At 39.0% G+C, this 25631-nt stretch overlaps 2 protein-coding genes across 2 annotated transcripts in view; both read left to right on the top strand.

The window, feature by feature from the left end:
- LOC110495751 (gastrula zinc finger protein XlCGF26.1) overlaps positions 1–25631 on the top strand; it is a 61846-nt gene that overhangs the window by 9625 nt on the left and 26590 nt on the right. The gene's annotated exons all lie outside the window — the stretch shown is intronic.
- On the top strand, positions 1544–21001 carry LOC118936284 (zinc finger protein 436-like). The gene is made up of 2 exons (XM_021571158.2): positions 1544–1951; positions 18886–21001. The coding sequence occupies exons 1-2, from the start codon at positions 1874–1876 to the stop codon at positions 20908–20910; spliced, it is 2103 nt and encodes a 700-aa protein (XP_021426833.2). The 5' UTR covers positions 1544–1873; the 3' UTR covers positions 20911–21001.

Raw genomic sequence — 25631 nt, 5'->3', positions numbered from 1 at the left:
GAAATGGAAGACATACAAGACCACTGATAATCTCCCTCGATCTGGGGCTCCACGCAAGATCTCACCCCGTGGGGTCAAAATGATCACAAGAACGGTGAGCAAAATCCCAGAACCACACAGGGGGACCTAGTAAATGACCTGCAGAGAGCTGGACCAAAGTAACAAAGCCTACCATCAGTTACACACTACGCCGCCAGGGACTCAAATCCTGCAGTGCCAGACGTGTCCCCCTGCTTAAGCCAGTACATGTCCAGGCCTGTCTGAAGTTTGCTAGAGAGCATTTGGATGATCCAGAAGAAGATTGGGAGAATGTCATATGGTCAGATGAAACCAAAATATAACTTTTTGGTAAAAACTCAACTCGTCGTGTTTGGAGGACAAAGAACACCATACCTACTGTGAAGCATGGGGGTGGAAACATCATGCTTTGGGGCTGAATTTCTGCAAAGGGACCAGGACGACTGATCCGTGTAAAGGAAAGAATGAATGGGGCCATGTATCGTGAGATTTTGAGTGAAAACCTCCTTCCATCAGCAAGGGCATTGAAGATGAAACGTGGCTGGGTCAGCATGACAATGATCCCAAACACACTGCCCGGGCAACGAAGGAGTGGCTTCGTAAGAAGCATTTCAAGGTCCTGGAGTGGCCTAGCCAGTCTCCAGATCTCAACCCCATAGAAAATCTTTCGAGGGAGTTGAAAGTCTGTGTTGCCCAGCAACAGCCCCAAAACATCACTGCTCTAGAGGAGATCTGCATGGAGGAATGGACCAAAATACCAGCAACAGTGTGTGAAAACCTTGTGAAGACTTACAGAAAATGTTTGACCTCTGTCATTGCCAACAAAGGGTATATAACAACGTATTGAGATAAACTTTTGTTATTGACCAAATACTTATTTTCCTCCATTTCCAAATAAATTCATTAAAAATCCTACAATGTGATTTTCTGGATTTTTTTTCCCTCATTTTGTCTGTCATAGTTGAAGTGTACCTATGATGAAAATTACAGGCCTCTCTCATCTTTTTAAGTGGGAGAACTTGCACAATTGGTGGCTGACTAAATACTTTTTTGCCCCACTGTGTGTGTGTATATATATATATATATTTTTTTACAATTATTTAAAAAGTCAGTTAAGAACAAATTCTATCGGCAATGTTTTTTAACAAGGCAGCAAATTAGGCTGAATGAACTGTTTCGCTGATAGACAGGTGTTGTGGTGGTAATGATTCACTCCATGGTGCTGAAAAGAAAGCTCTGCTGTTGGGACAGATTTATGTAGGCCCTAACAGTTTGTGGGCACCTTTTGTCACCGTTATAATGCAATGAATGTATTGCTTGGTGTTGTGTAGTGGCTTTGGTGGCATGCATCAAAAACATGTTGGGGGGGTTTGCCCCACCAAAATGTACAAGCTAAAATCAACACTGTCTCTCATTGACTTCTCTAAACCCAACAAACCCCGGCCTTGTCAGCTTCGCAAGCTTTCCCGGAAATCTCGCGATGTTTCATCTCTGGTTTTAGAAAATCAATACTCTGCATTCAGACGTAAAGTGAAACGTATGCAAGCATTTTACGACACTTCGTTCTCAGTCGGTAGTTAGGCTTGCTGCATTTTCTTGTTCTTTTTTAACCGTAACACGTTCTGATGTGAGAGAGGAATACCAGACAGTGGATATACGTGCAGCAGCACAACAACGGTCGTGTGAGATATTTTTTCCCCCCACTTTGAATCAAATCTAATCGAAAGCTTCAATTTGCTACCTGCAAAAGCAGACACAGATATTGTGTATAGAATAGAACAGCAGACTTGGTTGGTTTGCAGCCTCTGGTTTTACCCGCAACCCTTCTGTTGGGATACAAAACACATAATAGAAAATGGCGGAACTTGAGGACGCAGGACTGCCCCAAACAATGCAGGAGACCCGAGCTGAAGAGGAGCCGGGCAATTCAAAGGTAACATAATGACGCTGAGACTCCAATTTTTCACTTCAAAAGTATGCCAAACAAAAACCATCGATTGCAAAGTTAAACAAACCATACAACTCTTTGCACCATAACTACTTTTAACAATTTCCACTGAAGATTGAACAAAAACACATTTACCCGGGAACAGTACAGATAACGTTTTTTAACTGAATGACAGTATAATCTCCATCAGTTTGTGACCACGTTTTTCAATATATATTTCCATATTGAACTACAGTAAGTGAATTGGATTAACTCCCAGTAACATAATGATGGTAACAGAATGACATAATGGGTCTCTGATCTGTACTATACAGAAATCCATAATTATGAATGTCATTCTCTTCACGTTGATGCAACCTGAGTACACAAAAGGTAGAAAAATGTAATTTCTTCCTTTGCATGTTTGGGTATTCTACACACTGGCTATTATTCTGAGTTCCGTCCCCAAACAAGACCAAGTTTGGTTGGTCTGGACCAGACCAAATCTGTACCTATCATAAACATCTAAGTTTCACAAGTTTGGACATTAAAGTACAGCACGGTAGTGTAGAGTACAGTATAGTTCAGGAGAGTACACAGTAAATTATACTGAACTTTAGTATACTAAACTCTACTGTACAGTACTTTATTGTACCGGACTATACTCTAACCTACTTTTATTTTACTGTACTGTCCAAACTTGTGAAACAGACATCTGATTAGTTCATATTTGAACTGACCACATTTCAACTATTTTTCAACGTCCAGGGTTGGTTGATGCTCAGTGGGGGAGGATGCTGATTACAGTAAATGGAAAGAGAGGGGGCTAATGTGTAGGTGTCAGTCAGCACAGGGTTAGTTAACATTAACTGGAGAGAGGGAGAGGGAGGGGTGTCCAGATGTCACAATCTTGCTTTGACCACCACCTGACAGAAAGAGAAAGTAGGTCTACTTTTACTTCTGTGAGCTTAGAAAATATCTTAAAGATATGTGAGTTTTTGGTGACAGACTTACTTGCATTTACAAGTAAGTCTAGATGTTTTCTAAGACCCCTTTTCCATCTGTTTGACCAGTGTTAGGTTCTGAACAAACAGAGTAGAAACTAAAATGGACAGCTAGAAAAAGCTCAAACCAAGTTTATTCCACCCTCTGGGTGCTTTAGCTGCAGACACAACATACAAATCACACAAGCATATATTTATACCTTCCGACTAGGCAAGTCATCTCCTTGCATGTCTAAGATTAAAAATCCTTCTCTGTTAGGCAGAAACAAAGTAGATTCCTCTTACTGGTATTGGCATGGCTTGCCTATGATCCTTATGGGTGTGGAAAGGTGGTCTTCAGGGTGGGCCCCTGTGGCCCCTCTCCCAGCCAGTGTCTTCTCTCTTCAACGGTTGACCTTATCTCGAGTTGAGTTCCACATCCCCCATGGTCCTAGTTCCAAAGCAACTGGCCTGCCTTATCAGGAACTGAAACTAGACTGTTTGTCTTTGCCTTCTTGCTCAGGAATATTCATTTTCAGCCACAAGTTTGAACAGAATATGAACTTTCTGAAAATGAACTTTCTGCACTTTCCCTTCTCACACTAACTTTCCATACACAGTGTTCCTATTCACACTTAATTGACTCCCAACATATACATTTCTTATACATGTAAAATAATAACTTCTAGTTTGGTAACATAAGTATATTTCAAGTATTGAATAGTATCTCCATACTGTTTAACATTTTATATAAACGTTGAGATTACTTATAAATGAACATAAAATAAAACATTCTTATTCATTTGTGTTATATGTTCACACCTCAGAGATTTATGGCCTCTGGTTAAATAATCTGATTCCATGGCATAAGGCCCTGTCCTCAATTCTAATCACACTCTTACTTCCCCCCCTATCTGCCACTACCCCTTTAATTTCTCTTCTTCCTTTTGTGTTCCTAAGAGAGTGATGGCAAAAGACCTGAAAAGAAAACACACAATGAGCTGCATTAGCAATGCTTTAAGCTATGCATAATCATATATGGCAAAACCCGAAGTTAGATTACATGACGTTTCCCACTCTCCCATAGCCTGGGTCAAAACCTTCGGGATACTGTTCTGCTTGGGACCACAAAAATGAAGGCTTTATACACCTCCTCATGCTTGTACCCAGACATTCCCCTCAGGCTGCAGGTTCACAGGAGATGTTCCCATGCCTGGCTGTTTGGAATGGTGGAAAGATAAGTGGTGTTGGGAGAGTGTCCAACTGTACAAAACTCTGACTGACATGTTTCTTAATCACACCCTGCAGGAGATGCGTTGCTACTAACACAGATAACTTCCCTTCTGGTGAGGTGGCTTCCTGTATACAGGGATCTGTGGCTAGTCTTTCAAGAATTTGCTTTCCTCGATGAACCCCTCACTAAATGTTGATAATAGCGTCTGAAATGACAACATTATCTCTGCTACTACAGTGGTTGCTCCACTAAAAGTTTTGTGATTATGCTGCGGCACTTTGTGGTAATTTGTGGTTTAGTACGGTGCCCTGCATCACCACTTCATTGCTCCAGACCAGCGCAAGGGGGAGTTAGACCACTGATTATGCTTTTGGGTCCTACTGTGTCTGACGATGAATGGGTGACATAAACCTAAATAGAAACTGATAATTGTGCACGACTAAAACTGTTACACTAAGGTTTTATTTTGTTAGGATTATTTTGCTCTTACTGTAGTACTGTAGGGCACTCCCGACCGGTCACGCTGTACGGTGCCTGAGTGGAGCAATGGTCTAAGATACTGCATAGCAGTGCAAGCTGTGTTGCTATAGATGTTGGTTCAATACCCATGCTGGTCTCAACTGGGAGACTCATGAGATGACTGAAGGTTTTTCTCCCTCTAAAAAACATAAATAAATAATTCTAAATAACAAACTGGCTTTATTTAAAAATTAGTAACAATGTCTCACCCCAGAATAGAATAGCCATTTTCTAACTCATTTTACGTTATTTGAAAACAAAATAATCTCCAAAATATATATTTTTAAACAAAGCGATTTATTAATTTAGAATGATATAAAAGCCCCTCGGATATTCTCACAGATATTATTAACCCTGTTATTAGCAGGTGAACGTTTATTGGTCATGGTTCCCAAGTGGAGCAAAATGGAATTGCTTTGCAGTTCTCCAGCTGTATCCACTGAAGCGTGCAAGGTTCAAGGCACGAGGGCAGGGGGCACGGGATGGGCCGCAGAGCTGCGCACAGAAGGTGGACCTAACCTATGGGGAGGGCTACCCAGTGGGGTTTAAGGGGCATTTGCAAGGGGCATTGCACTAATAATGGCGTTGACTAGGGAAACGTTCCCTCTGTTCTTAGTGCCAGTCTGCACGTTCAAACTAAAACAATAACTAATAATGGCATCTTTATGCTTTCGTTAATAAAATAATTTATAAAAATACTCTTTCAAAATGCCAATGTTTATTTAGTTATGTATCCATTGCGAATTACTGTGGGAATACATTTCTCTGAATTACAGAAATATTGGAACAAAGTTGTCTAATGAAGGTAAACAAATTGTTGCTTACTGGAAAATACTCTTAACTTTTTTGGGATATGGGGCAGTATTTTCACGTCCGGATGAAAAGCATGCCCAAAGTAAACTGCCTGTTTCTCAGGACCAGAAGCTAGGATATGCATATAATTGGTAGATTTAGATAGATAGAAAACACTCTAAACTTTAATTATACGCCCAAGTTCTCCCTATGGTTTCCACTAGATGTCAACAGTCTTTAGAAAGAGTTTCAAGCTGGTTTTTAGAAAAATGACCTGGACATTTTAGTTTTTCTAGGTGTCTCCCATTTTGGCTTTAGTGATTCCAAGCGCGTGGAGGAAAGCTGGTTCTTTGTTGTTTATCTCCGGTAAATACAATAACGATTCTCTGTCTTAAATTTGATTGTTTATTTGCTTATTAGGATACCTAAAGGATTGATTATAAATGTTGTTTGGAAAAGTTTATTAGTAACGTTTGGGGTTCATTTTGAATGCATTTTGACAGAGGGAAACTGAGTGGATTATTGATTGATGCGTGCCAGCTAAACTGAGTTTTTATGGATATAAAAAGGACATTATCGAACAAAAGGACCATTTGTGATGTTTATGGGACATTTTGGAGTGCCAACAGAAGAAGATCTTCAAAAGTAAGGCACGAATTATATCATTATTTCTGAGTTTTGTGTCGTGCCTGGCGGGTTGAAATATGATTGTCGTGTTTGTTTGATGGGGTGCTGTCCTCAGATAATCGCATGGTATGCTTTCGCCGTAAAACCCTTTTGAAATCTGACACCTTGGCTGGATTAACAAGAAGTTAAGCTTTATTTTGACATATTGCATGTGTATTTTCAAGAATGTTAAATATTTACTATTCTGTAGTTTGAATTTGGCGCCCTGCACTTTCACTGGATGTTGGTCAGGTGGAACGGTAGCGTCCCATCTAGCCTATAGAGGTTAAACACACACGGTCACGTTGTACAGCGCCATTATGGCTATTAGCAGGTAGCTGGACAATAGACTTGCCTAGACGGAGGGTAGTGGGAGAATTCTATCGTCAAATGCATTTCTTAGTTAGGTTGACTGTATCACAACCGGACGTGATTGGTTGCAATTTCAGTTGAATCCATCAGAAAAGACAAAACAAATAATACAACAAAAATTATTCTTATTATTATTATTCTGTATCACATCTGACAGTGATTGGGAGTCCCATAGGGCGGTGCACAATTGGCCCAGCGTTTCTCTCCCTCTAAAAACAGAAATACATTTTATTTTGACCTTTATTCAGATTACAATCGTTTACTTTTTTTTTGGATAACGAAATAACCTCCAAAATACCATTACATATTATCAGGTTGATGGCACAGTCATATAGCGGTACCTACATAAAGCTGAGTGTCTCACTCGTTCATGGCTTTGGATCAAAATAAATAAGTACCAACATTCTTTCTGATAGTCTTTAATAAAGAAATGTTTTGGTTATCCTGACCTGGACACCATGTGCAGTTTTATAATAGCCCATTATGGGCTATTAGCAGGACAATATACCTTTACCAACACCTCTCTGTATTTTGATACTTTGTGGATGGGGCCTCCCCAGTGGCAAAGCTGTCTGTCACCACATTGCAATGCAAAATAAGTTGCTACAGATACCCGTGCCGGCAACCACCGGGAGACCCATGAGGCGGATTTTGGTATTAATTTAGAATCCATCCTATCCTCTGTTTGTAAATATAGCGTAGTCACGTCATATTTTTCGTTATACTGTAGGCCTACCATAGGTGAAATGAGTCTCACTAGTGTTGAGTAAAATGCTGTTAAAAGTGGTGTAGGTCTTATTTATTTAAAGAGCATATTGAAGTTAGAAGCAATAGGATTTGAAGCAATAGCCTACTATTTTTATTTAATTTTTATTTTTTTTATTTTACCCCCTTTTCTCCCCAATTTTGTGGTATCCAATTGTTAGTAATTACTATCTTGTCTCATCGCTACAAGTCCCGTACGGGGCTCGGGAGAGACGAAGGTCGAAAGCCATGCGTCCTCCGAAAACACAACCCAACCATGCCGCACTGCTTCTTAACACAGCGCGCATACAACCCGGAAGCCAGCCGCACCAATGAGGAAACACCGTGCACCTGGCGACCTTGGTTAGCGTGCACTGCGCCCTGCCCGCCACAGGAGTCGCTGGTGCGCGATGAGACCAGGATATCCCTACCGGCCAAGCCCTCACTAACCCGGACGATGCTAGAGAGATGAACACAGGCGCATACACACACGATAACATGAGCGCTATACACATATGTGCACATGGATTTTGTGTTTTAGAGTAGTGGCCTGGGGGCACACACTTAATGTGTTATGAAATCTGTTGTGAATGTAATGTTTTTAAAATGGTCTAACACACTTAATTTTGCTGCACCCCATAATAAATACATGGTCCTGGTATGCATGACATTCAACTTATCCTCATAATAGTCTCAATATTGTGCTCAGTTAGCGGTCTTTTCTCTACTGTGAGCTCTCCCCTGTACCACTACACAAAGAGGAGTGGTATCATACCCCAGACTTTATTACCTACTAACTTAATCTGAGCCATGCAGATCTTTGCCATTGTCACATTCAATTATTCTTTCCCAATAACATTAATGCCTTGGTTTTTGGGACTCCATAGTAGAGGTCGACCGATTTCTGATTTTCCGATACCGATTATTGGAAGACCAAAAAAGCCGATGCCGATTTTAAATTTAAAAAAATGTATTTGTAATGATGATAATTACAACAATACTGAATTAACTCTTATTTTAACTTAATATAATACATCAATAAAATCAATTTGGCCTCAAGTAAATAATGAAACATGTTCAATTTGGTGTAAATAATGCAAAAACAAAGTGTTGGAGAAGAAAGTAAAAGTGCAATATGTGCTATGTAAGAAAGCTAACGTTTCAGTTCCTTGCTCAGAACATGAGAACATATGAAAGCTGGTGGTTCCTTTTAACATGAGTCTTCAATATTCCCAGGTAAGAAGTTTTAGGTTGTAGTTATTATAGGAATTATAGGACTATTTCCCTCTATACCATTTGTATTTCATTAACCTTTGACTATTGGATGTTCTTATAGGCACTTTAGTATTGCCAGTGTAACAGTATAGCTTCCCTCCCTCTCCTCGCGCCTACCTGGGCTCGAACCAGCAACACAAAGACATCAGCCACCATCGAAGCAGCGTTACCCATGCAGAGCAAGGGAAACAACCCCCCCAAGGCTCAGAGCGAGTGAAGTTTGAAACGCTATTAGCGCACGCTAACTAGCTAGCCATTTCACTTCGGTTACACCAGCCTCATCTCGGGAGTTGATAGGCTTGAAGTCATAAACAGCGCAATGCTTGACGCACAACGAAGAGCTGCTACACTAGTTCATTTAGTAGACAATATTTGCTTAGAATTCCATGACATTATATTTTATAGTTTGAATAATACAATTGAACTAACGATTTCAGGTAGCGCACACGTGACTATTCTGTGTTGAGCGGTTAACAAAGAAATAGGTACTCCTATATGCTTAATTTAGAGTTATTAATGGAACTTTAGTTTTCTACAAACGTAGGGCTATATGTTTGATTTTTAATACATTGTAAAGTTGTGTGATGCGACTAATGATGATTTGACAAAAGTCGCTTAAAAGGCATGATCTCTGCTTTGTTTTCTTGTGCAGGCTGTACACACTTCATTAGTCTCTCACAATTTTACAAGCACTTCTTAATGCCTTGAATTTCACAGGGGCACCCCCTTTGTGGTTGTTATGCACCCTAAAAATATCCTTGCCTTTTGTGGCCGTTGTGCCCTTGGCCCGGAGTGCTGCGCAATCCGAAGTGCATCTCACTCACATGGCTCACCATCACGTGATCGGGTCTTTCTCACAGGCTACAAGTGAAGACGGATACATCGGGGACGCAACTGTGCGCGTCCTTATCTATTTCCGATGTACATTTTGAAGATATTGTAAGAACTGTCCACATTTACTTTTCGTCAGCCAACAAGATGAGCAGTCCTAACAAACCGCAAAAGCACTAGCCTATGTCCATCTACTGTCCTCCATAGTAAAAAAGTCAACCTATTCTATGCTACAAATAAATATTCCAAACATAGTCAGGGACAGTTGTGTGATGCGATAGATCCCAAACTAATACAACCACTAGCATAAAATAAAACGTTTTTACGCAGTGTGGCTGACGCAACCGATCAGAACGTTTAGCTTAAAATGTTGATAAACTATTAGGCTATTTCTTCACATTATAAGTAGAGGTCAACCGATTATGATTTTTCAATGCCGATTACCGATTATTGGAGGACCAAAAAAAGCCTATACCGAATAATCGGACGATTTATAAAAAAATATATATATTTTTACATATATTTGTAATAATGACAATTACAACAATACTGAATTAACTCTTAAAAACAAAGTGTTGGAGAAGAAAGCAAGTGCAATATTTGCTGTAAAAAAAAAGCTAATGTTTAAATCCCTTGCTCAGAACATGAGAACATATGAAAGCTGGTGGTTCCTTTTAACATGAGTCTTCAATATTCCCAGGTAAGAAGTTTTAGGTTGTGGTTATTAAAGGGCTCTTTCTCTCTATACATTTGTATTTCATGTTCCTTTGACTATTGGATGTTCTTATAGGCACTATAGTAATGCCAGCCTAATCTCGGGAGTTGATAGGCTTGAAGTCATAAACAGCACAATGCATGAAGCACAGCGAAGATCTGCTGGCAAATGCAGGAAAGTGCTGTTTGAATGAATGCTTACGAGCCTGCTGCTGCCTACCATTGCTCAGTTAGATTGCTCTATCAAATATCAAATCATAGACTTAATTATAATATTATAACACACAGAAATACGAGCCGTAGGTCATTAATATGGTCAAATCCGGAAACTATCATTTAAAAAACAAACCGTTTATTCTTTTCAGTGAAATACAGAACCATTCTGTATTTTATCTAACGTGTGGCATCCCTAAGTCTAAATATTGCTGTTATATTGCACAACCTTCAATGTTATGTCATAATTATGTACAATTCTGGCAATTATTTTTGTTTAGGTACACATTGGTGCTTTTTTCGCGAATGCTCATGTTAAATCATCACCCGTTTGGCGAAGTAGGCTGTGATTCGATGATAAATTAACAGGCAGCGCATCGATAATTTGCAACGCAGAACAAGCTAGTTAAACTAGTAATATCATCAACTATGTGTAGTTAACTAGTGATTATGTTAAGATTGATTGTTTTTTATTAGATACGTTTAATGCTTGCTTGCAACTTAACTTGGTTCCTTGCTGCACTCACGTAACAGGTAGTCAGCCTGCCATGCAGTCTCCTCATGGAGTGCAATGTAATCGGCCATAATCGGTGTCCAAAAATGCAGATTACCGATTGTTATGAAAAACTTGAAAATCGGCCCAAATTAATCGGCCATTCCGATTAATCGGTCGACCTCTAATTATAAGAGCAGAAATGCACACATGGCAGTAGGCTATAAGCACAAATGTTCCATTAGCGGGAAAACACCATTTATCAAAAGTGACAGCAAATGCGATAACGCATGTAATGCTTTATTATAAAGATGCACTCCCCCAGAGAGTAGTAACAGTGTAGGCACTTAATAATTATTTGTCCCTCGTCAGAACAGTTTTGGTGTTGGACGACACTGTGTTGTATTGTATGACAATTCACCACAGACTATTGTGGATGACTCACCATGGATGGGGCTGCCCTCCAGAATTTACAGGCAACCTACCATCCACATTCCCACTCACTGACAATGTTTCATCTTTAAGCACAGATATCTGCTATTCTCCACCGTGTGCACTTTGTGCTTTTCTCCTCCTACATGGACTACTTCTCTACATCTTACTGTACTAGTATACAAGAATGACAATTTATCCATACACACACTTTATGGCCACCCCGGCTGGGGCTTTCAACCCCTGGGACCTTCGTCCCACTTACGGATCTCTCAGGGAACCAACCCCACCCGGGACCTATCCGACACGGAATCTACCCTTCACCGTGGGGTCGCCCACGGATCTCGCAGGGACCCAACTCCACTCTGGACTAGAGGTCGACCGATTATGATTTTTCAACGCCGATACCGATTATTGGAGGACAAAAAAACGCTGATACCGATTAATCGGCCGATTTAAAAAAATGTTTTTTTTAAATTTACAAAAAAAATAAAATAATAATAAATAAATAAAAAGTTTGTGTGTGTATGTATGTATGTGTGTGTATGTGTATATATATATATATGTATATATATATATGTATATATATATATGTATATATATATATATATGTATATATATATATATATGTATGTATGTGTATATATATATATATATATATATGTATATATATATATATGTATATATATATATGTATATATATATATATATGTATATATATATATATGTATGTATGTGTATATATATATATATATATATGTATATATATATATATGTATATATGTATATATATATATATGTATATATATATATATATATATATATATATATGTATATATATATATATATGTGTATATATATATATATGTATATATATATATATATATATATATATATGTATATATATGTATATGTATATATATATATATATATATGTATGTATATATATATATATATATATATATATATATATATATATATATGTATGTGTATATATGTATATATATATATATATATATATGTATATGTATATGTATATGTATATATATATATATATATATATATATATATATATATATATATATATATATATATGTATGTGTGTATATATATATATATATATTACAGTGCCTTGCGAAAGTATTCGGCCCCCTTGAACTTTGCGACCTTTTGCCACATTTCAGGCTTCAAACATAAAGATATAAAACTGTATTTTTTTGTGAAGAATCAACAACAAGTGGGACACAATCATGAAGTGGAACGACATTTATTGGATATTTCAAACTTTTTTAACAAATCAAAAACTGAGAAATTGGGCGTGCAAAATTATTCAGCCCCCTTAAGTTAATACTTTGTAGCGCCACCTTTTGCTGCGATTACATCTGTAAGTCGCTTGGGGTATGTCTATCAGTTTTGCACATCGAGAGACTGACATTTTTTCCCATTCCTCCTTGCAAAACAGCTCGAGCTCAGTGAGGTTGGATGGAGAGCATTTGTGAACAGCAGTTTTCAGTTCTTTCCACAGATTCTTGATTGGATTCAGGTCTGGACTTTGACTTGGCCATTCTAACACCTGGATATGTTTATTTTTGAACCATTCCATTGTAGATTTTGCTTTATGTTTTGGATCATTGTCTTGTTGGAAGACAAATCTCCGTCCCAGTCTCAGGTCTTTTGCAGACTCCATCAGGTTTTCTTCCTGAATGGTCCTGTATTTGGCCCCATCCATCTTCCCATCAATTTTAACCATCTTCCCTGTCCCTGCTGAAGAAAAGCAGGCCCAAACCATGATGCTGCCACCACCATGTTTGACAGTGGGGATGGTGTGTTCAGCTGTGTTGCTTTTACGCCAAACATAACGATTTGCATTGTTGCCAAAAAGTTCAATTTTGGTTTCATCTGACCAGAGCACCTTCTTCCACATGTTTGGTGTGTCTCCCAGGTGGCATGTGGCAAACTTTAAACAACACTTTTTATGGATATCTTTAAGAAATGGCTTTCTTCTTGCCACTCTTCCATAAAGGCCAGATTTGTGCAATATACAACTGATTGTTGTCCTATGGACAGAGTCTCCCACCTCAGCTGTAGATCTCTGCAGTTCATCCAGAGTGATCATGGGCCTCTTGGCTGCATCTCTGATCAGTCTTCTCCTTGTATGAGCTGAAAGTTTAGAGGGACGGCCAGGTCTTGGTAGATTTGCAGTGGTCTGATACTCCTTCCATTTCAATATTATCGCTTGCACAGTGCTCCTTGGGATGTTTAAAGCTTGGGAAATCTTTTTGTATCCAAATCCGGCTTTAAACTTCTTCACAACAGTATCTCGGACCTGCCTTGTGTGTTACTTGTTCTTCATGATGCTCTCTGCGCTTTTAACGGACCTCTGAGACTATCACAGTGCAGGTGCATTTATACGGAGACTTGATTACACACAGGTGGATTGTATTTATCATCATTAGTCATTTAGGTCAACATTGGATCATTCAGAGATCCTCACTGAACTTCTGGAGAGAGTTTGCTGCACTGAAAGTAAAGGGGCTGAATAATTTTGCACGCCCAATTTTTCAGTTTTTGATTTGTTAAAAAAGTTTGAAATATCCAATAAATGTCGTTCCACTTCATGATTGTGTCCCACTTGTTGTTGATTCTTCACAAAAAAATACAGTTTTATATCTTTATGTTTGAAGCCTGAAATGTGGCAAAAGGTCGCAAAGTTCAAGGGGGCCGAATACTTTCGCAAGGCACTGTACATGTTCCTCCTTTGCATGTAGTTTTGTCTCAGGTTTAGTTTTTTGGTTATTCATTGTCGAGCTTAAAAAAAACGAAGCCAGACTGCAAAATGTTTGGAGCCTAGCTAGAACTGTGTTATTTGTCTGTACACCTCTGCTGCTCACAGTAAACGGAACGAAAGCAATGCAATTGATGTTGAATTTACAGATGTGAGCGCATCAGGCTGTGATTTCATAAAGTAGATGACTCAACTGTTTATTCATTTATACTCGCTTGTGTGTCCTATTGTCCTTTATAGTAGTAACGTTCAGTATACCCACTTCTGAATCCTTTAGTAGTAACGTTCAGTATACCCACTTCTGAATCCTTTAGTAGTAACGTTCAGTAAACCCACTTCTGAATCCTTTAGTAGTAACGTTCAGTATACCCACTTCTGAATCCTTTAGTAGTAACATTCAGTATACCCACTTCTGAATCCTTTAGTAGTAACGTTCAGTATACCCACTTCTGAATCCTTTAGTAGTAACGTTCAGTATACCCACTTCTGAATCCTTTAGTTGTAACGTTCAGTAAACCCACTTCTGAATCCTTTAGTAGTAACGTTCAGTATACCCACTTCTGAATCCTTTAGTAGTAACGTTCAGTATACCCACTTCTGAATCCTTTAGTAGTAACGTTCAGTATACCCACTTCTGAATCCTTTAGTAGTAACGTTCAGTAAACCCACTTCTGAATCCTTTAGTTGTAACGTTCAGTATACCCACTTCTGAATCCTTTAGTTGTAACGTTCAGTAAACCAACTTCTGAATCCTTTAGTAGTAACGTTCAGTATACCCACTTCTGAATCCTTTAGTTGTAACGTTCAGTATACCCACTTCTGAATCCTTTATTAGTAACTTCTGAATCCTTTAGTAGTAACGTTCAGTAAACCCACTTCTGAATCCTTTAGTAGTAACGTTCAGTATACCCACTTCTGAATCCTTTAGTAGTAACGTTCAGTATACCCACTTCTGAATCCTTTAGTAGTAACGTTCAGTAAACCAACTTCTGAATCCTTTAGTTGTAACGTTCAGTAAACCAACTTCTGAATCCTTTAGTGGTAACGTTCAGTATACCCACTTCTGAATCCTTTAGTGGTAACGTTCAGTATACCCACTTCTGAATCCTTTAGTTGTAACGTTCAGTATACCCACTTCTGAATCCTTTAGTAGTAACGTTCAGTATACCCACTTCTGAATCCTTTAGTTGTAACGTTCAGTAAACCAACTTCTGAATCCTTTAGTAGTAACGTTCAGTATACCCACTTCTGAATCCTTTAGTTGTAACGTTCAGTATATCCACTTCTGAATCCTTTAGTAGTAACGTTCAGTAAACCCACTTCTGAATCCTTTAGTGGTAATGCCTGGTGTGTTCCTTGTTCTTCATGATGCTCTCTGCGCTTTTAACAGACCTCTGAGACTATCACAGTGCAGGTGCATTTATACGGAGACTTGATTACACACAGGTGGATTGTATTTATCATCATTAGTCATTTAGGTCAACATTGGATCATTCAGAGATCCTCACTGAACTTCTGGAGAGAGTTTGCTGCACTGAAAGTAAAGGAGCTGAATAATTTTGCACGCCCAATTTTTCAGTTTTTGATTTGTTAAAAAAGTTTGAAATATCCAATAAATGTCGTTCCACTTCATGATTGTGTCCCACTTGTTGTTGATTCTTCACAAAAAAATACAGTTTTATATCTTTATGTTTGAAGCCTGAAATGTGGCAAAAGGTCGCAAAGTTCAAGGGGGCCGAATACTTTCGCAAGGCACTGTACACACACACATTTTTGTAATAATGTCAATATATATACACACACATTTGTAATAATGTCAATTGCAACAATACTCAATGAACACTTATTTTAACTTAATATAATACATATTATGGGCTTTTGGATGGGTGTTCTTAAGGTGATTCCACAGGTTGGTGGTATTTTTTGATTAAGCCGTTGCTGACCCCATGCTTACATCTTTATCACAAATAAGACACCTTGCTTTCCCTGGTGCCAATTCCATGTAATAGTCCCACACTGGTGCTCTGCTTTTCTCTGCCATCTGTAAAACACACACACACAGCTCTGAAGTGTCAATGATACTGAAGAGTCTGCTTAGGAGATAAATACTCTCAACTGTTTGAATAAAAATAGATCTTAAGTTATCTGTGATGAATGTTGAATGTAATTTCTATATGCAGGAAATCCTATTTTAATAATGGGCATGGTAAGAATTGACTACCAAAGTGCAAGTCATAATCCCCATGACACCTTCCAGCAAAATCTGAAAAGCGGTTCCTTCATTCATTTATTCCATCGGATATTTTTATATTGACTTCAAATAAGGTCTGTGTTTCGTGTCGGCTTACACCACCTTGACAATTTGATAACTGTGTAGATATCCATAGAACAAGGTATCTCTGATCAATATTGGCTAAATATAAGCGAAGATAAAACATTTTGTAGAGTGGCTTTATGAAAATACGTTACCTTATCCTAGTGAGATTTACACGAGTATCAAAACGCTGAGGCGGTTTAAGCACGAAACAGACCTTATTTGAAGTAGATCAAGACATTCTCTATGGAAGACATGAACGGTAAAATAACGAAGGAATCCCTTTCAAGTTCAGCCGCAAGTTATTACAGGAATTATAACGCGTCGACTATTTCTCTCTAAACCATATACCTTTGACTATTACGAGCCTGCTGCTGCCTATCACTCCTCAGTCAGACTGCTCTATCAAATATCAAATCATAGACTTAACTATAATAAACACACAGAAATACAAGCCTTAGGTCAAGTCCGGAAACTATCACCTCGAAAACAAAACGTTTATTCCGTTCCGTATTTAATCTAACGGGTGAGTTTAAATGAGTCTAAATATTCCTGTTACATTGCACAACCTTCAATGTTATGTCATAATTACGTAAAATTCTGGCAAATTAGGCGGCCCAAACTGTTGCATATACACTGACTCTGCGTGCAATGAACGCAAGAGAAGTGACACAATTTCACCTGGTTAATATTGCCTGCTAACCTGGACTTCTTTTAGCTAAATATGCAGGTTTAAAAATATATACTTGTGTATTGATTTTAAGAAAGGCATTGATGTTTATGGTTAAATTCACATTGGAGCAATGATAGTCATTGATTGTTTTTTATAAGATAAGTTTAATGCTAGCTAGCAACTTACCTTGGCTTACTGCATTTGCGTAACAGGCAGGCTCCTTGTGGAGTGCAATGTAATCAGGTGGTTAGAGCGTTGGACTAGTTAACTGTAAGGTTGCAAGATTGGATTCCCCGAGCTGACAAGGTAAAAATCTGTCGTTCTGCCCCTGAACGAGGCAGTTAACCCACTGTTCCTAGGCCATCATTGAAAATAAGAATGTGTTCTAAACTGACTTGCCTCGTTAAATAAAGGTGTATAAAAAAAAAAAATCTGTGCCCAAAAATCCAGATTTCCGATTGTTATGAGAACTTGAAATCGGCCCTAATTAATCGTCCATTCCGATTAATCGGTCAACCTCTACTCTGGACCTATCCTTGCAAAACATACCCTACCCCTATGACTGTTCGTAACACAATGGGACTACTGAAGAAAGGTTTCCTAGGTCTGTATCCTATAATATGTGTTCAGCCTACGACTCTCATCTCCCCAAGATGTCAGAATGAGTGGAAACAGATATAGGAACTGTGCCTGCCTTGTTGTTGGTGTCGGCTCCTGCTCCACTGATTCGGACTCTCCAGTTTGACTTTAAATCGCGGTGAATCACTAGCAACATCAACTGTTAAATTCTGAAACTCAAATGGGTGACTAGAAAAAGCTCAAACCAAGTTTATTCCACCCTCTGGGTGCTTTAGCTGCAGACACAACATACAAGTCACACAAGCATATATTTATACCTTCCGACTAGGCAAGTCATCTCCTTGCATGTCTAAGATTAAAAATCCTTCTCTGTTAGGCAGAAACAAAGTAGATTCCTCTTACTGGTATTGGCATGGCTTGCCTATGATCCTTATGGGTGTGGAAATGTGTGTGGGGACTGTAATCAGGTGGTCTTCAGGGTGGGCCCCTGTAGCCCCCCTCCCAGCCAGTGTCTTCTCTCTTCAACGGTTGACCTTATCTCGAGTTGAGTTACACATCCCCCATGGTCCTAGTTCCAAAGCAACTGGCCTGCCTTATCAGGAACTGAAACTAGACTGTTTGTCTTTGCCTTCTTGCTCAGGAATATTCATATTCAGCCACAAGTTTGAACAGAATATGAACTTTCTGCACTTCTACTTGTCACAATGTAACTTTCCATACACAGTGTTCCTATTCACCATTAATTGACCCCCAACATATAAATTTCCTATACATGTAAAGTAATAAATACATTCTAGTATGGTAATAAGTATATTTCAAGCTAGAATCCAACACCAAAAATCAAAGCCTTTCCTTATTCCATATTTTTTGGATGGAAAATGGTTGGACATTTGATATGCCTTAATTTCTGAACTATAGGCTCTTAACTTTCATTTGACACTTCATGTGCTAGTGCTCTTGGGGCTTTTTACATGGAAAGGTCCACTACTACTACTGTCAATGAACCTTCTCTAGCCTAGATCACAAGCCAATGCAATCGATATGCTATATCATGGTGATCTCTAAGCCTAATGTCAAACAACAAATCAGCATTATCATGTTGATACTGCTAGGTATTTCAAATGATTTGACTTAGCTTCTAGTCTAAAGATGTATAGACATAAGTCATTTGTTTAGCTATTTATTGTATATGCTATCTATTCTAATTTGGACTTTAATCATAATGAAACGTAGGCTATATTATCTATTACAAATTATGTTATTTGAGAGAACAGAGACAATAGGCCTACTAGTAATTATGCAATTTTAAATGTATTTCCAGGCGGAGGAGATGGACACCTCAGAAGACCTGCAAGATGACAACCTGATCGAGGGGGAACACTTCCACAGTTCTAATAATGAGCAGCAAGATGGACATTTGGCAGTTAGAAGGAATGTAATATTAGAACGAACAAAATTCAACCAAAGACAACAAGAAGCAGGAGAGACAGCTGATGATTTTATCACTGCACTTCATTGTTTGTCAGAACATTGTGGTTATGGAGCTCTGCTCAGTGAGATGATAAGAGACAGACTAGTCATGGGCTTACATGACAGAAGACTGTCTGAGCAATTACAAATGGACCCAGAAATAACACTGGATGAAGCTGTCACATGCATTCGTCAAACTGAACTTTTGGAAAAGCAACATGACCTGCCAGAGAATAACTTCAAAGCTGCCAGCAGTGCGGCAAATGTAGACCGTGTGCGTTCACATAGCAAACATCAATGCCCAGCCAATGTCCAGTGTCAATCGGAGAAGAATCAAAACTCAGAAAGACCACAACAACCCCAAACAACGCAGGAGAATGGAGAGGAGCCCCAAGATACAGGTGGCACTGATGAGTGGATTGAGGGTTTCAGTCCTGGAGGAGAAAAGCCTCACTACTGCTCCGACTGCAGTAAGAGCTTTAGAAAAGTGAGGGATCTTATAAGACACCAGCGAACACATACAGGAGAGAAGCCTCACCACTGCCCTGATTGTGAACAAAGTTTTGCTCGATTAGATCGTCTTAAGTCACACCAACTAACACATACAGGAGTGAAGGCTCACCAATGCCCTGATTGTGACAAAAGTTATTCTCAATCGTATCATTTGAAAAGACACCACCAGCGAAAGCATATGAAAGGGAAATACTTCCACTGCAATCATTGTGAGGAACTTTTCTCCAGACCTAAAGATCTAAAGACGCACATGCATGTACATGCTGGAGAAAAGGCATACCTTCAGCAAGAAACTCATACAGGTAAGAAGCCTTATCACTGCTCCGAAATAAACCAGTGCTCCGACTGTGGGAAGAGCTTTCGACAAGTGGGGGATCTTAAAAGACACCAACGAACACATACTGGAGAGAAGCCTTACCACTGCCCTGATTGCGACAGAGGTTTCGGTCGATTAGATCGCCTTAAGTCACACCAGCTAACACATACAGGAGTGAAGGCTCACCAATGCCCTGACTGTGACAAAAGTTATTCTCAATCGTATCATTTGAAAAGACACCACCAGCGAAAGCATATGAAAGGGACATTCTTCCACTGCAATATTTGTGATGAACTTTTCTCCAAACCAGAAGATCTAAAAACACACATGTATGTACATGCTGGAGAAAATGCAAACCTTCCACAAGACACTCATGCAGGAAAGAAACCTTACCACTGTTCAAGGTGTGATAAACGATTTCCTGACATGGCAAAACTAAGATCACACCTTCCAGTACATACTGGAGACCTTGCACTCCACTGTTCTGACTGTGGAAAGTGTTTCTTAAACAAGGCAAAGTTTGAAAGACATCAAAGAACACACACTGGAAGTGTACTATACCTTTGCACTGACTGTGGGGAGGGTTTTACAAACATGCAACAGTTGGAAAGGCACCAGCGAATGCACACTGGAGAGAAACCATACCACTGCACTGATTGTGGGAAGAGTTTTGCTCTTGAAAAAACATTTAAGTGTCACAAGCAAGCACACAAGTTCAAACTCTCTGGAGAAAGAGCAGCCTATCCTTGCTCAGAATGTGGAAATACTTTTTCTCGTTCATGTGACGTGATGACTCATGTGAGAAGGGTGCATAATAAAGAGAGACCTTTCCAGTGCTCCTGCTGTGGAAAAAGATTTTTCCAAAAGAACTCTCTTACAATACACATGAGAAGTCACACTGGAGAGAAACCGTACCACTGCTCAGACTGTGGACAAAGCTTCTCCCAAATTAATGACAGAAAACGGCACCAGAAGAGGCAACACTCTGGAGAGGAGACGACCTCTATTCTGCAGTCTGAAAAGAAATGTCACAGAGACACTCAATAAGAAAGGACTACTACAACAAAGACACAAAAATGCAATATAGTAACAGTATCACTGTTATTGCTTTATTTATTTTATACTTTTTCGAACACTTTTTTTTTTTTTAATTAACAGTAAACTTTATTTTATAAATCACTGTTTTTAAAATCTCTTATCACTCTCCTAGTTTACACCCTGCATAAATAGTATTTATCAATCCTCCCCTGTGCCTAAAGCATTCCATAAGGCCAAACAACCAAATGGGTAATTATTTGCCCAGTTGAACTACCCAAAATACTATTACAAAGATTATAACTGTTGTAAATATGGGCTTTTAAGAAATAAGGTGAATATCAGTATAAATCATTTACAAGCCAAGATGTATGGAATAATTTGTGAAATCCAATTTTAAAAACTAAAAACAACAATTTGTTAGTATTCAAACTGGGGAACAGTTATTAGATGTCCATGTTATGCAGGTTGGCATGTACTCTCTTATTTCTTACCTCTGAAAGAGCGGTCAGATGATAACGGTAGCTACCGACAGTTTTTAATTTTTTATTTGAAGTGTCTTGAATCGTAAAAGCCTTTTCCACATCTCTTGCATGAGTATGGTCTGACTCCTGTGTGCACTTGCATGTTGGCTGCGACATGAATGGCTTGGCTGAATCTTCTCCCGCTGACATCACAGCTTGAAAGGCTTCTCTCATGGACTCGCATTTTGGGATCACTGATGAGTTGAAAGTCTCCCACAACCACTCCGCTTGTGTGGTTTTCTCACCTGTATTGATCAGCTCATGTATTTTAAGAGATTAATTTGTAACAAGTCTCTTTCCACAGCAGTCGTAAGCATTGGGCTTCACTCAAGTGTGTAATTTCTGGTGATATTCAAAAGTAGCTTTATGGAGAGTTTTTTCCGCATTTGAAACAAATGTATGTTTTCTCCTGTGTGAATTCTTCCGTGTGTTTTCAGAGAACCGATGGAGCTGAAGCCCTTCAAACATATCTCACAGCTGAAGGGTTTTGGTTGTCTCATTCCTTGTGTGTTAACCATTACCTGTGTGTGAGAGCTTGTGTATTCTCAGTTGATAATTGTAATAAATTCTTTACACATACAGTGGGGTCTGTAATAATAACTGTATAAAATAAATAACTCAAATACTGAGCTGTATTTTATGCAAAAAAAAAACGTGAAATTATTTTATACTAATACAATCGCTCAGAAAAAGATTTTGTTTAACAAATAATACTTTCTCTCAAAGGTAGGGGTCAACATTTTTTACACCCCTAAACATACTTAGAAATAAAGTAGTTAAAAGTTTTGTATTTGGCCCCATATTCCAAGCACGCAATGATCAAAGCTTGTGACTCTACAAACTTGTCGGATAGATTTGCAGTTTGTTTTATGACATGTTTTATTTAACCTTTATTTAACTCGGCAAGTCAGTTAAAGAACAAATTCTTATTTACAATGACGGCCTAACAAAAGGCAAAAGGCCTCCTGCTGGGACAGTGGCTGGGATTTAAAAAATAAAGCTAAATATTGGACAAAATGCACATCACAACAAGAGAGACAACACTACATAAAGAGAGACCTAAGACAACAACATAGCAAGGCAGCAACGTTTTAGTTGTGTTTCGGGTTATTTTGTGTCCAATAGAATTGAATGGTAAATGATGTAATGACAATCACGGATGACAAAGGGAAAACCAGCCACGTTGCGGACACGTCTCGCTTCCGGACAAGCTAAACACCACCTTCACCCGCTTTGAGGATAACACAGTGCCACCGATGCGGCCCGCGGGCTCTCCTTCTCTGTTAACCCTTGCAGGGCTGCCGGTTCAGAAAGTTCTTTGTTTCTTTTACAACATTAACAATGTCTACACTATTTCTGACCAATTTTGATGTGTTTTAATCCGCAAACAAGGACATTTCTAAGTGGCCCCAAACTTTTGAAAGGTAGTGTATATACTGTGTTATATTCTACTGTATTTTAGTCAATGCCACTCCGACATTGCTCAATCTAATATTTATACATTTCTTAACTCCATTATTTTTCTTTTAGATTTGTGTGCATTGTTGTGAATTGTAAGATACTACTACACTGTTGGAGCTAGGAACTCAAGCATTTCGCTACACCTGCAATAACATCTGCTAAATACGTGTATGTGACCAATAAAATTTGATTTGATGATTATGGATAATCTTGAATGAATTGTGAATAATTATGAGTTATAAAGTTATAGGGTCAAAGATCATACCCCCAAGACATGCTAACCTCCCCTGTTATTGGTAATGGTGAGAGGTTAGCATGTCACGCATCACAACAGTACAGCCTCTTCTTTGTGTGAATTTGATGGTGTCTTGCAAGGCTTTCTTTAAAGCTGAAATTATCTCCACAAATCTCACGTTAATTGCGTCTCCCGTGTGAATTACCTGGTGCTCATTCAACTTGGCTGGCTGTAGAAATGTCTTGCCACACTGGGAGCATCAGTGTGTGCGTTCTGTACATTCGGTATCTGTATGTACAGCTCTAATATGTGTTTTCAGGTTGAGATGTACTGAAATTCTTTCCACACATCCCACTGAGCAAAGACCAGTGGAGGCTCCTCAGAGGAAGAAGGGGAGGACCATCCTCAGTGAATTTAATGAAAATGTATTTTGGGACACAAGTTGTCCTTTTTAGATAAAACTATACTAAATATACTCACCTCACCAATGAATTAAAACACTGTTTTCCGATAGATCTACAGTAGCCTCAGCAGCACTCTGTAGGGTAGCACCATGGTGTAGGCGGAGGACAGCTAGTTTCTATCCTCCTCTGGGTACATTGACTTTAATACATAACCTAGGAGGCTCATGGTTCTCATCCCCTTCCATAAACTTACACAGTAATTTTGACAATATCCAGAGGACATCATCCATTCTCTTGCAGCGTGAACTGACATGTTGTCCACTCAAAGGATCAGAGAACATATCTAGTACTGAAAGCATAAAATACAGCTATCTAGCACTGCAGTGCATAAATTGTGGTCGTTGACTCGAGTGAGAAAGACAATAGTTCAACAGTTTTGAACAAATGAATTTCTTCCAAAATCAAGGAGAAGCGAGAGAACTATATTTGGTTGTACTTTTTTTACATTTATTTTTTTACTTTCACTTTCACTAACAAATGCAGCCAGCTAGTTCAGCCTACTCAAACACCTGGCTCAAACAGAGGGGGATGCTATGTTACCCAGCCATAGCCAGCTATCAAACACTGGAACTCTTCCAAGTCAAGGTAAGCTTTTGGTTTTATTAATTTATTCCCACGGGCCCGCCGGTGTAACTGCTAAACTGCTTTCTGACTGTATACTGTACTGCATCATTGTAGCGGGTTTACTAATGTGTTAGTTCTAGTTGACGATGATGTGACAAAGATGTAGGCTGTGTGTAAAGGCCATGATATGGTTTGGCTTGGAAAGTTTTTTTTCACCTGGTCACGACAGCTTGTGTGTTGTGCAAGGAAGTCCACGAGAAGGGAAAATGTGAGAGGAGAGCATGTAGATAGTTGCAACAAGGAATTCAATCAACAACAAGCAAAGTGATCATGCTGTTTTTATTTGGTTGCTATGAAAATGAACTGTGTGTGATCGGGGTGTATTCATTCCGCAGTTTCTGTTAAAAAGTTTCTAAAACGGAAGCAAATGAAACATCGATAAACATACCTGAATTTGTCCAACTGAATCTCTCATTTGAAACTGTTGGACAAATGATTACATTCTAGATCAGATAGTTGCAGGCAAGAGTGCAAGGTGGTATTGAATGTGTTACTCACTGTCTGTCACCTTGATTACTCAAAATTCTCTCTCAGTTGCACCTACGCTGTCAACTTTAAATCATAGACTAGGTTGTAACAACCTCATGATGGGTACAGGGAAAATTCAAGTACCATGTAGTAGCCTAAACCTATCAATGTTACATTGAGCTGGATGAATGGAATATGAATGAGAGTCATCCAATATGCTGTAATAGAAATAAGGCCATGCTCATAAAAAAATTATCATCCTCCCTCATCTTAAATGGCACCGACCGCCACTGGCACAGACATCAGTTTAATGTCTAGTTTTGATTTACATTTAATTGAGTTGTCAACTAATGTAAATTCAATGTGAAATCAACAAAACATTTCACCATGTCATTGGATTTAGGTTAAAAGCCAGCAGCATACCACCCTGCATCCCACTGCTGGCTTGCTTCTGAAGCTAAGCAGGGTTGGTCCTGGATGGAAGACCAGATGCTGCTGGAAGTGGTGTTGGAGGGCCAGTAGGAGGCACTCTTTCCTCTGGTCTAAAAAAATATTCCAATGACCCAGGGCAGGGATTGGGGACACTGCCCTGTGTAGGGTGCTGTCTTTTGGATGGGATGTTAAACGGGTGTCCTGAGAGGTCATAAAGATCCCATGGCACTTATCGTTAGAGTAGGGCTGTTAACCCCGGTGTCCTGGCTAAATTCCCAAGCTGTCCCTCATACCATCATGGCCACCTAATCATCCCCAGCTTACAATTGGCTCAATCGTCCCCCTCCTCTCCCCTGTAACTATTTTTAGACAGGTGGGGACACCATTGAGACCAGGGTCTCATTCAAGGGAGCCCTCTGAGCCTGAACACACAACTCAGTACAACATAAAGCAAAATAACAACATCAATAAGATTAATCAAAACAAACACAATTATCACATCTCCCTCAAAATTGATCTAAACTG

Source organism: Oncorhynchus mykiss, chromosome 18, assembly GCF_013265735.2.
Source record: "Oncorhynchus mykiss isolate Arlee chromosome 18, USDA_OmykA_1.1, whole genome shotgun sequence".
In the NCBI taxonomy this organism is placed as follows: domain Eukaryota; kingdom Metazoa; phylum Chordata; class Actinopteri; order Salmoniformes; family Salmonidae; genus Oncorhynchus; species Oncorhynchus mykiss.
Note: the sequence above shows the minus strand (reverse complement) of the source record. Positions and strands in the feature narration are given on the sequence as shown.